Source organism: Siphateles boraxobius, unplaced genomic scaffold (assembly GCF_051911475.1).
Source record: "Siphateles boraxobius isolate OS27281-9 unplaced genomic scaffold, OSU_SipBor_1 7, whole genome shotgun sequence".
In the NCBI taxonomy this organism is placed as follows: domain Eukaryota; kingdom Metazoa; phylum Chordata; class Actinopteri; order Cypriniformes; family Leuciscidae; genus Siphateles; species Siphateles boraxobius.
Genome location: NW_027509197.1, coordinates 33,904,871 through 33,918,243, shown reverse-complemented (window position 1 = coordinate 33,918,243; position 13,373 = coordinate 33,904,871). Strand labels below are relative to the sequence as shown.

Here is a 13,373-nt window from a genome sequence, read left to right as displayed (position 1 = left end):
CAACCAATTGATTATATAATCTTTTTACAATGTACTGTATATTTGACAATAGAAAAGTTATTTTAAAATGTAATAATATTTCACAATATTACTGTTTTACTGTATTAATCAAATGCAGTCTTGGTGAGCATAAGAGACTTCTTTCAAAAGCATTGAAAAAATATGACCAAACAAAAACTGGTTCGTTTTTTTTTTTATTCTTTAATTTTTTAACTCTTCTATAAAAACAACCGAGCCAAAGCTCATTCCGAAACAAGCTGTTTTCTAGTTTTTTTCCGCTCGTTAGACTAGATTCAACAGATAGTATTATATTTAGGAGTCAGCTAGTGTATGAGGCAAGTCTTGTGAAAAAAAAGAGGGAGTATAGAAAGCCCGAAAAAACAAACTCACACCAGTTCAACCTGTTCACTTCAGAAACAAACAGAACTACACCACCTGACCTGACTCATGTTTACACCCTGTCATCACTGCTGCCCATTTATAGGTTGAGGCCTGACCTTATGACCCTCATCACGCACGATGAGCAGGTAATATCAGGGAGGAAATTACTAGAGCTTAATGAACGTCAAAGGGTGGAGAAGGCACAAAAAAGGCACTGTTCATTACCCACGTCCCAGTTCGTCTGACAGACCGTTGAGTAAGCTTTAACAGATATGCTTTTATTACACAGCGAGTGCAATTAATCTAAACAGCAGTCACACAAGCTGTCAAAATCTTTGTGCACTGAAGTTTGATGAAAACGCAAAGAGTAGATGTCAGGTGATGTCATCAGACCAGGCTGTCCTGTCCAAGAGTCCGTTTGTGCGTTCAAGAACACACAAGGACAAAAGTACAACCATGTCCTTGTGCTCACTGGTGTTTTTCCTTAAGAGGCAGGGTGAGAAAGAAAAGTGGGATTGTGTGGTCGGGAAACATTCATGACGGTGACTGAAATCCAATAGCCGCTGTAATAAAGTTAATTTTCAGTCTGTCTCCTTTGTAGACAAACAAAAAGCACCTTCATACTGTTGACTGGACACAGCTGAGCTGCTCAAACAGTTCAAAATGAAAATCCACTCGATTGTAGAGTTATTCAACCCATTTCTGTTATATCAGTATCCCGCAGGTCTAATGTAGCCTTTTTATGTTAATGTACACCCTCTGAATCATTTCAAGCGTGCCCGCAGTATCAAACTCACTCTCCCGCCAACCTACTATCTCAGAGACATGTTTCCATGGTAACAGTGGGCCGGATTGAGTTATGTATCAAAATAATTTTCTGACCCACAGGTATTTTCATCGTCATACTTGGCTAAACACAGCAGTAGGAGTCTGTCATTAACACTGTTACCCGCATTAAAAAGGACAAGTTCGATCGGGAACGAAAGAACTTTTCAGTTCAGATGAAATTATGTGGGCCTGTATCAGATCAAGCACAATAAGGTTTTATCAGGTGCTTAATATTTAGAACACTTAAAAAGGTTTCATATTCAACCCCTTTTAAGCTTTCCATTGAAAAGTCTCTCTCTCTCGTCTCGTCCCCGCTCTTTCGTTGGGGAATTGAGATGGATTAATTTCCATAAACAAGTGAAAGGAAAGACAATTATAACATTACAAATTTCTTTCATATTAATTGTGTTCTTTTGAACTCTATTCACCAGAGAAACCATGGGGAAAAAATTATTGGTTTTCACAAAAATATGAAGCAGTACAACTGTTTGTCAGAATTTATAATAATAAGAAATGTTTCAAATCAGCATATGATTTCTGAAGGATCATGTGACACTGAAGACTATATATATATATATATGTGTGTGTGTATATATAAATAAACAAACTTATGTTAGATGTGATTAATCGATTTGATATCACTAATTAGAACACAACAAACCAGAGGAACATACATTAAAAACTATTCTCTAAAATGTAATTCTTGATTTTAAAAAGATCAACAAAAGAAGTTCAACATGAGTGCATATTTACTTTCCAAAAGCCAATTCACCAGATTAAACACTAATACAATTGTCTGTCTGATTACTATTTTGATTGGCTGGAATATGTGCAATAAAACAGTTTAATGCACAGCTAGTAGTGGATTGTCCCTTACTAATGGATTCTTGGCCTGGGCAAGATATTCTGATCCTAAATGCACTGTAAAAATAAATTGTAAATAATAAAACATTTAAAACATGCAGTGAATAAATGCAATTAATTAAGAAGACTGTTTAACTATTGATAGCTCAATAATAACAATCATTAGTAAATTTAATTTCAAACTCATTCATAAACCAAATAGGAAAGCATAATAAAATAAAACGGTAGGCACTGTAATTCTACCCTTCAGAAGATGATGAGGCGAGGCATAGATGGTTTCAAAGCAGAAATGTGCAGCTCACTTTTATTAAAATGCTTATGTGAACTCTTCTGAACAAATTGAGTGTTATTAGAGCTTGGATGAATTTGCTAGTTATGCATTACTACCATGGAGTTTGCTAGATGCACAAAGCCCCTTTCCGGCATACTTGCACATCTCGATCAAAAGGTTTAATGGTTTGATGGAATTCTACAAAGAAAAGATTAATAAGCATTTTATTCTGTGGTAACCAGGAACATTCAGTATTTTTGTACACCATTTTGTTCAGGAAAAACCATACAAAATTATGACTCGGCAAGTGTACGTACAAAATAAATAAATCTTTATTAATGATTTGCATTAAAGATTATCCCTCATGCATCCCAGGCGGAAAGGGAACACACCCCCTTAGTCGCATAAATCAATTAGTATTACAATTAATTTAATCTTAGACAACAAAAACAACAACAAAAACTCATTCACACTGAGGAAAATTAAGTTGAACACTTTAAATCCAGAAGCAGATTTGACAGACTAGCCTCTGCTGTCTTTAAGAATAAAAAAAAATATTTTAAAAGCGTGCTAGTGTATATATATTGTATGAATAAAGAGAATTTAGTGCTTTTTCTTCTCACAAGACAAAATGTTTATGAATGTGCTCCGAAGGCTTACGTGTCTTATCTATACATACAGTATGTGATAGACTATCAACAGGAAATGAAGACAGCTGTGTGCATTTTGAGTAGAACAGTAGTTGTGATTGGTCAGTTCAAGTTTAAGAGAAAAAAGTGAAATGTATTGCACAGTTAGTTCCTCACAGAGGCTGAATTAGAAAACAAGTCTGATTACAGTAGACATTTTTGTCCTAGACAGACGAAGAAACGCTCACACAGAAAACTTTAGTCACCCACAAGTCTTTTCAAACATTCGACAAGACCTGCATCACATACTTAAATACATCCCAAAAGATTCATTACATTTCTGTAATATGTACCAGGTGGATGCCACAATAAGCCGTGTGCCCTTTGCGAATTTGGACAGTGGAAGATCTCAACCGCTGCAAATGTGGAATCTGGACTTGAACACATAAGCAGATTCACTGCAACTCGACAGTCCAGAAGCAGTGGAGTCTGGAAGGGCTTCACAGACAGAACCAGAAAGAGGTGCTAGGCCTTTCTCAGTGCAAAGCTTTAACCAGTGTTCGTTGCGACTATTTCACAGGATTTACAACTTCATCACCTGCAGAAGGAAACAAAACAGTGATACTGAATGAAAAGACTGTAACCTGCCTACTGCCTTCCAAAGCATATAGTCTGATACTCAAAGGAGCATAAAATTACACAGACCTTTTTACAATTATATTAAACCGTTCTATTGATGCATTTCGGGACTGATTGAATTAGGGCTGTCACTTTTTATTCGATATTCGAATATGCATTCGAACATGACGTGAAATATCCGTATTCGAACTATAAATAAACTATCCGGTTTTTAAAGTGCCATGTTTAGCGCATTTTTTACAGTCTATGATTAGACTGTTTTTTGTTTTTTATTATTGTTTGCCATCTCATCCAGGAGCGGGCGCTCTAAACGTATTGTAGCGTAAGCCCACGACCAAATCAAGCGAATAATAGCCTCCCTGTTTTGAAAATGGAAGATAACGCACAGAACGACAGCCCGAGCGGAGAATTACGACCTCAACTCATCTAAAAAGTCGAGTCTGGAATTATTTTGGGTTCTGCAGCTACACCGTATACCACTTCTCTCAACATTGACGCGCAAATCTGTGTGTGCCAGGCACGTGTGTGCGCACTGAGCGCGTGTTCTCCACCGCGGGGAACATCGCCAATAAAAAGAGAGCCGCACTTGACCCAGATCAAGTTGATAAATTGGTGTTTCTAGCTAACAATATTAAGAAATGAATTGAAATAAGAAATGAGGCTAGGCTATAGGCCTTACTCCTGCTGTTTAAGCCGTCACGTTATTGTTTGTGCCGTGCTGTTCCGATGCAGTTTTTTTCCATGTAGCTTAGTGGCACTTTATATAGATAAAATTGATAACCTGCTGTTAAAAACATTAAGTCAAAAAAAATATTTCAGACAGGCCTGAGTCCTGTTTATGACTGTCAGACTGTTAATAAATTTGTGATTGGGGGGGGGGTCTCGTAGAAATTCGAATATATTCGAATACATTACCTGATATTCGATAACCGTTGAATTTGATTCGTCTCAAAAGTGACAGCCCTAGATTGAATTCTACATATACAGGTCCTTCTAAAAAAATTACCATATTGTGATAAAGTTAATTATTTTCCATAATGTAATGATAAAAATTAAACTTCAATATATTTTAGATTCATTGCACACCAACTGAAATATTTCAGGTCTTTTATTGTTTTAATACTGATGATTTTGGCATACAGCTCATGAAAACCCAAAATTCCTATCTCAAAAGATTAGCATATCATGAAAAGGGTCTCTAAACGAGCTATTAACCTAATCATCTGAATCAACTAATTTACTCTAAACACCTGCAAAAGATTCCTGAGGCTTTTAAAAACTCCCAGCCTGTTTCATTACTCGAAACCGCAATCATGGGTAAGACTGCCGACCTGACTGCTGTCCAGAAGGCCATCATTGACACCCTCAAGCAAGAGGGTAAGACACAGAAAGAAATTTCTGAACAAATAGGCTGTTCCCAGAGTGCTGTATCAAGGCACCTCAGTGGGAAGTCTGTGGGAAGGAAAAAGTGTGGCAAAAAACGCTGCACAACGAGAAGAGGTGACCGGACCCTGAGGAAGATCGTGGAGAAGGACCGATTCCAGACCTCTGAGGACCTGCGGAAGCAGTGGACTGAGTCTGGAGTAGAAACATCCAGAGCCACCGTGCACAGGTGTGTGCAGGAAATGGGCTACAGGTGCCGCATTCCCCAGGTCAAGCCACTTTTGAACCAGAAACAGCGGCAGAAGCGCCTGACCTGGGCTACAGAGAAGCAGCACTGGACTGTTGCTCAGTGGTCGAAAGTACTTTTTTCGGATGAAAGCAAATTTTGCATGTCATTCGGAAATCAAGGTGCCAGAGTCTGGAGGAAGACTGGGGAGAAGGAAATGCCAAAATGCCTGAAGTCCAGTGTCAAGTACCCACAGTCAAGTCCCCACAGTCCCCACATGGTCTGGGGTGCCATGTCAGCTGCTGGTGTTGGTCCACTGTGTTTTATCAAGGGCAGGGTCAATGCAGCTAGCTATCAGGATATTTTGGAGCACTTCATGCTTCCATCTGCTGAAAAGCTTTATGGAGATGAAGATTTCATTTTCAACACGACCTGGCACCTGCTCACAGTGCCAAAACCACTGGTAAATGGTTTACTGACCATGGTATTACTGTGCTTAATTGGCCTGCCAACTCTCCTGACCTGAACCCCATAGAAAATCTGTGGGATATTGTGAAGAGAAAGTTGAGAGACGCAAGACCCAACACTCTGGATGAGCTTAAGGCCGCTATCGAAGCATCCTGGGCCTCCATAACACCTCAGCAGTGCCACAGGCTGATTGCCTCCATGCCACGCAGCATTGAAGCAGTCATTTCTGCAAAAGGATTCCCGACCAAGTATTGAGTGCATAACTGAACATAATTATTTGAAGGTTGACTTTTTTCGTATTAAAAACACTTCTTTTATTGGTCGGATGAAATATGCTAATTTTTTGAGATAAGAATTTTGGGTTTTCATGAGCTGTATGCCAAAATCATCAGTATTAAAACAATAAAAGACCTGAAATATTTCAGTTGGTGTGCAATGAATCTAAAATATATGAAAGTTTAATTTTGATCATTACATTATGGAAAATAATGAACTTTATCACAATATGCTAACTTTTTGAGAAGGACCTATATTTATAATCCACAAACACTTGCTTCAATATCCTGCCATCTTGGCCTAAGCTCATCAATGCATTCTACAGTAGTTTACCTTCTATGTGAAGAATATATGGAATTCCAAAAACGTATCTTTGAATACATCTACAATTTTGGAACAACTACTGCTGCATGCTTATGATGTCTTAATATGCTGTCTATGTAGGCAGCTCACTAGAGTTAAGAAGTGTTCCTAAGTATTTGAGAAATACAAAATTTTTGCGTCCAAACATCAAGATTTCATGTTAATATATAAACACCATATATGTTACACACACACAGTCACCTTCAACATTTCTCACATTATAACAGTTTATTCGCTATAGTTTAGAAAATGGTAATAAAATGACAAGAACTCAGAGTTATCAAATCAGTTGACGTTTCACTGGTTTTGGCCATCCTTCTGTTAGACTGTCTCACAAATGAATTAGGTTGAATTGCTGTCAGCTGTTAAAGTACACAATTAGATAATACCGATTTAGGTCAACCAATTACCAAGCAATGCTTAATTTTGTTCAGTATGTGGTGTAAAAAGGTCGCATTAGCAATTAAAGAAAAAAACACTAAATCATGGTCAGGTCAAAGTGTCTGAATAATTTTTGGTCCCAAATTTTTATACATTTTACTGGTAGTCCACTGTATGAAGACTTTTTGGGTATAATATGTCACAGTTTACTTTATTTTGCTATCCTCACTTACATAAATGAACTATGGTTTCACCCACTAGTAAAAAAAAATAAAAATAAAAATTTCCGTTGTCTGATTAACTTTTGGTTTGACTGTGTCATATGTATGTATATATATATATATATATATATATATATATATATATATATAAGACTATATAAGACTAAATCAAAATTAAATAACCAAGAAGACTAAGTTGATGATCATGTGATTTTTCTCAGGAGATGTTTTGAGCATTTTACTTCAGGAACCAGATAATCAGCAAACTTCCAAGAGAACTGCTAACTTAGCTGGCTACTGAAAATAAACTAGCAATCTATTCAGTCAGCATATTTGTATTTGATCTGTGTGAATTACAGAAATATCAGACTTGCTAGACCTACTTTTAGCTACCAAGCAACCTTTCCACAAGGATAGATTGATTTTATTTTTGTGACTTGTGCATATCTTGATGAGAAATGATGCAGAGTAGGATGAGTGTGTGTGTGTGTGTGTGTGTGTGTGTGTGTGTGTGTGTGTGTGTGTGTGTGTGTGTGTGTGTGTGTGTTGTAGTAGTAAAGAGAGAGAATTGGAGAAATAAGTGTGTGTGAGGTGGATCTGATCACCACAGACCCAAATCTTCTCAGCTGTTGCTACGGTCATATGCTGCACTGTCTCTTCATGTGGCACATTATGTTTGGCACATTGTGTGGGTCACTATATCATAACAAGGTAATACAATGTGTAATCAAGTGATGACTGATTAACAGTAATGTAAATGCTAAATGTCCTAATACCTGCTGATACTACAACAATGCAAAGTATATGCTCTTAACCTTGCAGTTTTTCACATATCATGTAATACTCAATTTCTCCATTTCTTTGCACAAAACTCTTCAGAAAGTGCTATTTAATGGTTTATTTTTTGTTTTTGTTTTAATTCCCGGACCCCCCTACGGAGAGCACCCCCACATAATAAATCCCAATTTAACCCCTGTATATATACATATATATATATATACATACATACAGAACATACATATATATATACACATACAGACATGTATACGTGTCCAAGATGAAAAGTTTTCAAGCCCTTAACAGATCTGTATTGAGCATAATGTGATTCATCAAACCAACCTCCATCCTCTGTTCTGCTGCTTACACAGGAGGCTTCCTGGCTGGAAGAGGAGATCTACGTGGCGACACAGCAGCCAGAAGCTCGTTCACAATCTCCTGCCTGATTTCATGAGCGATGCTTTCTTTAATCTGCGGGAGGATACAATAAATGATGTTAGACCGCCTTAAAGGCAGGAAAATCAAACTCTAAATATACAGTAAGACCACCTAAAATGGGAATCATTTGAATTATTTACATGAAATTATATTTCAAAGTGACTTGCTAAAGATAATGCAGTTATAATCAAGTATGCAAAACATGCACAAAGCGCACAAATTTGGATCCGTCCCGGATGTGAGAGTAACTTGAGACCAAGTTTATTTGTATAGCACATTCCCCACAAGTCGCTAGTTTCTGTTTACTTTGAATAAATTTGTTTAGGCTTGGAGATTATAATAAATGTTCTTTATTTTGACTACCACTGTAATTTATGTTCATTTTATAGATTCATTACTGTCCTGAACGTTTCTAGAAAAGCACTATTTTTAAAAAAGAAAACACTATTTTTTAAAAAACAAACTACTATCATACTACCGAAAAGTATAGTTACATTTTTTTTTCTCCCTCCATGAAATACCAAGAACAAGCAGTGCTGTAAAGTGTCAAATACATATTGACACGCCGATGAAAAACATCAGGTCTTGCCAGGCTGTTACATCACCCCACAGGACTTGAAATTTACTTCAAGGAACCAATTCAGTCCAAGTTTCCCTTAGAAGCATCAGAATTGCTGGACCATCATGACAGACTTGTAAATCAGCCTAAACTGATGCATGATATTTCACGAGCAAATCTGTCAATCATCACAAACACCAAAAACCATTACAGCTAGGTTTCGCTCAAACGGTGCCAAAGACAGTCAAATATGCTTTTTCCACTTTCTTTTGAGACGGGGACGGAAAACACATGCTGCATTTGTGCCTCCATATCATCGTTTCTAGATTTTTTGGCAGAATCTAACAGTATTTTTCTTCCATGTCTCTCTGGAGTACTCAATTCTGATGGGTCAGTCGTGGCATTTAGCTGTCAGAAATGTCTTATTACATCCCACCGCTCTCTACAATGCTTGATTCAGATTTGTCAGTCACAACATTTCTGTTGCTAGAACGATTGTTTTGTCCACTGTAATGGATTATTAGATAATAAACAGGTACAATTTTAAAACGGTTTCTTCTCAAATTAATATTGCAAGTCCCCGTCATTATGCAAGTAGTGAAAAGCTGTGTAGTAAATTAACCCTTAAATGTCTGTCTTTTTTAACTTGTTTGTTTGCAGTGTTATTTTAGTATCATTGAGTAGTTTTATAATTGAGTATTTTAGTATCATATTATAGTTTTTATTAATATTTTGAATTTAGTATTTATTTTATAGTTTCCGTTTTCCTTTTAATTTTAGTTAGTTTTAGTAATTTTGCAGTATGATTTTGTCATTTTTATAAGTTTTTTAAAAAAATATGTCTGTATAGTTTTATTAATTTTTATTTCAGTTTTAGTTTTAGTTATTTTAGTACATCAAGTTAAATTAAATGAAAATAAGAAGTGTTGCCTTGGCTAAAATAAAAATTATATATATATATATATATATATATATATATATATATATATATATATATATATTTAAATATTTAATTTCAGGCCACACAATTTTTTATGGTTTTAATTTTAGTTTCAGTTCACCATAATAACCCTGGCTAAAAGTTGCTTGATATCCACGGTTTCTCTTCGCGGAAGCTTTGAGTTTAAAGAGCTGATAAAATATTTGAACTCAAATCAATATTTCATGTCTAATTATTTATCTATGTGGCAAATAGCCATGCAATGCACGGAATAACGTATATGACAATAGAGTGCCGAAGCTATGACGTCACTTTGTAGGACAACCTGGAAGTTAGCGGCGCATGGGTTCCCTCGATCGAAAAGCAATTCATTTTCCCCATAGACTTTTGGAAATTCGCAAAAAATAAGATCCGTGTTCAACAAAGAGTTGTGACCCTTACACGTTTTGTCTATCAAGATAATCTTTACAAGTTATCCCAAAATTTATAAATTTTGAAGCCTATATAAAGTTTAAAAAACTACAAGCAGACACAATAAAGTTTAAAAAACCACAAACAGGTCATAACTGGTGTGTTTTATGTCATAGATCAAAACGTGAAAATATTTAGAGGCTTTGCTAACCACGGACCTTATTTCAGGCGATTTAGCAAAAATCCATTCAAAAAACCCATAGACTTTAGGGCGAGGGAACCGGAAGTGCTAAAATGATAACTCACTTCCGCGTTTTGGCCTACAAAGTGACGTCATAACTTCGGCACTCTATACTAACCCCTTCAGGGCCTGGATCATCCTGCCGGGGTTTATTTTGCGATAACATGACAAATGCTGTACATCAGTCGGCTCATTGGGTTAAATCTATAAGTTCTCTCACCTCTTGTATAAGATGTTGCAGGTCACCATTCCCTCTACTTCTACTCCTCCACTCGGTGGGACAGCAGTCCTCCGCCGTCCTGCTCCTGCGACCATCCAGTGACGACTCGTCTTCATCTCTGCTGAACTCCAAAGTAGAGGGTGTCAGGTTCGGGTCTATCCTTTCCGGGGATTCGGGCCGAGGAACCTCCATTCCAGGCCGTGGAGGGACTGTGGGTGTGAGGTTGAGGGTGGCCCGGTAAACGCTGCCTCTTTGCAGGGAAGGAGAACAACAGTCGTGTGATCGGTAGGATCTGCCAGGGCTGGATGCTCTCGATGAGCGGCCTGAACTGAGTGTGGCAGCCTCATATCCCAGCTCAGATTGAAGGTACATCTGCTCCTTCAGGAGGTCCGTCACCTGTACATTCATATACAAGAATTAGAAGAGCAAACAGAGTAGAATAAGGCATGGAAATGATCTCTGTATAGGACCCTGTAACATGAGACTAATCCACTCACCGGCTCCATGGCTCGCAGTGCTGAAGAATTAGACAGGCTTTCCATGCTGTGACCTCTCTGCATGCCCTGTGAGATATGCGTTTGTTATTAAAGAGTCAAAAAATCTACCGTTCAAAAATTTGGGGTCTGAAAGATTCATTTTAATGCTTTTGAAAGCATTAAAATAAACATGTCTCAAACATTTCTTAATATTATTAATGTTGAAAACAGTTGTGCAGCTTAATATTTTTGAGGAGACTGGGATATGTTTGGTTTTTAGGATTCGTTGATGAATAGAAAGTATAAAAACAGCATTTATAAGAAATTAAAATCCTTTGTGTATAATAAATGCCTTTACTCTCAAAGTTGATGCATCCCTACTGAATAAAGGTAATAATAACAGTATTATTATTTATTAATAATAATAAAAAAAAATCTTATTGACCCCAAACTTTCGAACAGTAGTGTAATTTGTCATCACACTAATGATATATAATAGATTTTTTGCTGAAATTCAACTCAACAATGTTTTATATATTACGTTATCAAAATGCAATGTCAGTTTATGGTTATTCTAAATATATCAGGTCCAGTGAACCTCACATTAGAATTCACATTTAGACTTATTCTGCACTTCCAACCCTGAGAGGCTATATTAAAAAATGAGAAATGCATATTTTGTTTTACTACCTGCTAACAGATACATACTTTTTGTAAAGTATTTAAAGCAGAATAGGTCTAAGCTAAGCTATTACAGCATCCTTTATAATTTATTATGAGGCAGCTGCAGTCACATCCACTGACCATGTGGTGGCGGTAGAGGCTGCTGTGCTGGGAGCTGCTGCGCATCTCTTCGTTCAGAGAGAGCAGGCGATCCTCCAGCTGAAGCTCCAGATCCTGCAGCTCTTGTCTGACTGCAGTCCGCAGGGTTTCCAGATGTTCCGCCTCCCGCCTGCAACAGCACAGGTTCAAGTTTGTATCAGTTCTGCAGACAGCTAGTAAATACTTGGTAAATCGCTAGTAGAGGTGCAGCGATCTTATCAATTTGAGGTTGAAACAGAAAAACAACAGCTGTTCAGTGCTACTTGAAACTAACTAACTTAACGTTACTTTTGTAAAAACAGGAATATTAAATATTAGTTTAAAATAACTGTTTCTATTTATTACATTTTAAAATGTAATGTATCCCAGTGATGGCAAAGCTGAATTTTTGCAGCAATTAGGCCTACTCTAGTATTCAGTGTCACGTCATGTCCTTTAGAAATCATACTAATATGCCTATAAATCATTAGCATGTATGATTCCTTTGACAATTAATTTAGTGGCTTTCACTTCAGTGCAACAAGGAACATTTTGTTATATCTTTTCAATTTGAATTTATTTATTTTTACAGACGCCCTTAGGGCCCCCAGTTTAAAAAGAAGTGTTTTGGCTTTCTATACCAGTGTGTGAGACTTGGGCAAAAGGAGGCAGAGGGTGAAGCACTTTGCCCTTTGTGGCTTGTGATTTTGTTCCTCACCTCTCATCTGGACTAAGATGCTGGTAGACCATAGACTGCTGTCTCATGAGAGCCAGTTCCAGATCCATCATCTGAGTCCGGAAGACGTTCAGACTCCTGCGCCGCATTTGGAGCTCCTGCAGCAAGTTGGTAGGGACATAAACATTAGGTTAACTACCCAAAAAACTCTTGCACAAGCTATATTATCATCTCAATTTCATAAGAGGCTTCTACTGATGCAACTCAGGGTTATGAAAATAAACCATGTGACTGCTTCCTCTTTGGGGAAATGATGTACCTCATAAAGCAGTTGGACAGAATGTGGTGTACTGATCCTGTCAATGGGTGTGTCCCCTCCATGCACCGATGAGCTCTGCCAACAAAACCACAGATCAGTTATCACGTATGAGTGACGCAGGAAATACATGTATAAACTGAGCCCAGGATAATGCAGCATGCTGACTCGGCTGAATATTTGCATTTAGGGTGGGATTCGCAAGAATCCGGAACACACTTTCTTGTTCTACTTTATGTAGATGTATATATAACTTTGTGTGAAACATAACACTTATTACAGGTCATAGGTTAAACACAAACACACGTCAGGTTCACTATCTTAATGGTTTTTATACTGTACAAACTGTATATTCAATACCCTAATACTAACCCTAACCATCACAGAAAACTGCATTTTCTCTGCATTTTTACACTTTCAAAAAAATAATTCTGTATGATTTATAAGCTGGTTTCATCATGGGGACCTCGATTTAGGTCCACACGGTGACACGAGTCCCCTGGAGTCAGTCTGCATTCAGGTTGAAGTCCCCACCGGGATAGGAAAACATGAACACACACAGACACAACCACTTCATGTTTAATGGGG

The 13,373-nt window shown here is 37.3% G+C and overlaps 1 protein-coding gene across 3 annotated transcripts in view; it reads right to left on the bottom strand.

Annotated features, from left to right (window-relative positions):
- Positions 1-2,652: 2,652 nt before the first annotated feature.
- Positions 2,653-13,373, bottom strand: part of itprid2 (ITPR interacting domain containing 2) — a 47,385-nt gene continuing 36,664 nt past the window's right edge. For all 3 annotated transcript variants that reach the window (XM_077215862.1, XM_077215863.1, XM_077215864.1), the window contains 7 exons: positions 12,789-12,863; positions 12,512-12,627; positions 11,797-11,944; positions 11,014-11,079; positions 10,517-10,912; positions 8,050-8,178; positions 2,653-3,571 (listed from right to left, as the gene is read on the bottom strand). In XM_077215862.1, coding sequence (XP_077071977.1) covers positions 8,071-8,178; positions 10,517-10,912; positions 11,014-11,079; positions 11,797-11,944; positions 12,512-12,627; positions 12,789-12,863 — 909 coding nt within the window. In that variant the 3' untranslated portion in view covers positions 2,653-3,571; positions 8,050-8,070. The remainder of the gene's footprint in view (positions 3,572-8,049; positions 8,179-10,516; positions 10,913-11,013; positions 11,080-11,796; positions 11,945-12,511; positions 12,628-12,788; positions 12,864-13,373) is intronic.